This window comes from Propithecus coquereli, unplaced genomic scaffold (genome assembly GCF_000956105.1).
Source record: "Propithecus coquereli isolate 6110/MARCELLA unplaced genomic scaffold, Pcoq_1.0 Scaffold285, whole genome shotgun sequence".
NCBI lineage: Eukaryota > Metazoa > Chordata > Mammalia > Primates > Indriidae > Propithecus > Propithecus coquereli.
The window spans coordinates 3,046,933-3,048,437 of NW_012148452.1; the positions used below are offsets into that span (position 1 = coordinate 3,046,933).

At 51.0% G+C, this 1,505-nt stretch overlaps 1 protein-coding gene across 1 annotated transcript; it reads right to left on the reverse strand.

Annotated features, from left to right (window-relative positions):
• Positions 1 to 569: 569 nt before the first annotated feature.
• On the reverse strand, positions 570 to 1,505 carry LOC105813642 (olfactory receptor 4D2). Its single transcript, XM_012648404.1, has one exon. The coding sequence runs from the start codon at positions 1,503 to 1,505 to the stop codon at positions 570 to 572; it is 936 nt and encodes a 311-aa protein (XP_012503858.1).

Consider the following 1,505-nt stretch of genomic DNA (forward strand, 5'->3'; position numbering starts at 1 on the left):
AAAAATTTTTTATTTGATTCTTATAACAAACCTGGGAGGTTTGGGGGTGCAGATATTAATTTAAGCAAGATTGGTTAAGAAGAAGCCATGGGGCCCAGAGAGGCCGGGTGGTTCATTTGAGGTCAACAGTTTGGTCAGTGATGGGTCAGGGCCTCCAATTTAGAGCTGAAGACTCCAAATACTGTAGTCTTTCCAACAACCCAGACTCACACCAAGAGGGGATGCTGAGAGGAGAGTCGGAATACAGAAAATTGAAATGTTCTTACCGGGGAAATGCTCTCATCATAGGGAAACTGTCCACCAGGAAGGGGAGGGGCGGGTGTGGTTTTCCAGGGGCCATGTGAACACTTCTCATTGTGGCAGGTGCGTTAGAACTCTTTATCACAAACCTTAGCCACCAAAGAGGACACTCCTCTTTCCAAAAACACGAAGTTGCTTGGTTTCAAAACTCATTCACCTCTTCCACCCCACTCACAACGCATCCACAAGCTGTGAAGAAAGCAGATGTCGCAGCTCCCTCTTCACTTTAGGAAGGAAAAGCAAAGTCAAAGAGGAGCGACCTACCACCATCACTCTGCTTTCCAAACCAGCCGGCGCCTCCCTAGTCTCTTCACGGCTGCCTGAATCTCCTGGTTCCTCAGGGTGTAGATCACAGGGTTGAGCATGGGGGTCATGACCGTGTGGCTGGTGGACACAGCCTTGTCCATGGGGAATGGGGTGAAGGGCCGGGCGTAGAGGTAAATGCTTGGAATGAAGAGCATAGACACCACGATGATATGAGTGGTGCAGGTGGAAGCTGCCTTCCGCCTCGCCTGCCCTGAGTGGGACCTCAGCATCACCAGAATGACAGTGTAGGAGACCAGGAGGAAAAAGAACCAGATGACATCCAGCATCCCACTGTTGGAGATCATGAGCAACTCCAGGAGGGAGGTGTCAGTGCAGGCAAGTCTCAATACTTGGGGAATGTCACAGTAGAAATTATCCAGGATGTTGGGGCCACAGAAAGGCAGCGGGAGCATCAGAGCCAGCTGGACAATGGAGTGGATGAAGCCACCAACCCAGGCGGCTACCACCAGCCCCACACAGAACTGAGTGTTCATGATGGTGACATAGTGGAGGGGCCGGGAAATGGCAACGAAGCGGTCATAGGCCATCACTGAGAGGAAGAAGACCAGGGCACCTCCAACAAAGTGGAAGAAGAAAATCTGGGCCATGCAACCCTGGTAGGAGATGGTCTTCTTCTCAGATAGGAAGTCTACTAGCATCTTTGGGGCAGTGACTGAGGAGAAAGAGAGGTCTATGACAGCCAGGTTTCGGAGCAGAAAGTACATGGGTGTGTGGAGCTGGGAATCAGAGGTCACTGTGACTATGATGAGAAGGTTTCCCACCACAGTGGTGACATAGACAAACAGGAACACCAAAAACAGGAAATGCTGGAGCTCCTGAGTCTGTGAGAGCCCCAGGAAGACAAAATGTGATACCCACGTGACGTTCCCTCGTTCCAT

Coding starts and splice junctions, on each gene's coding strand:
- LOC105813642 (XM_012648404.1), bottom strand. CDS start 1,505: ATGGAACGAGGGAACGTCACGTGGGTATCACATTTTGTCTTCCTGGGG.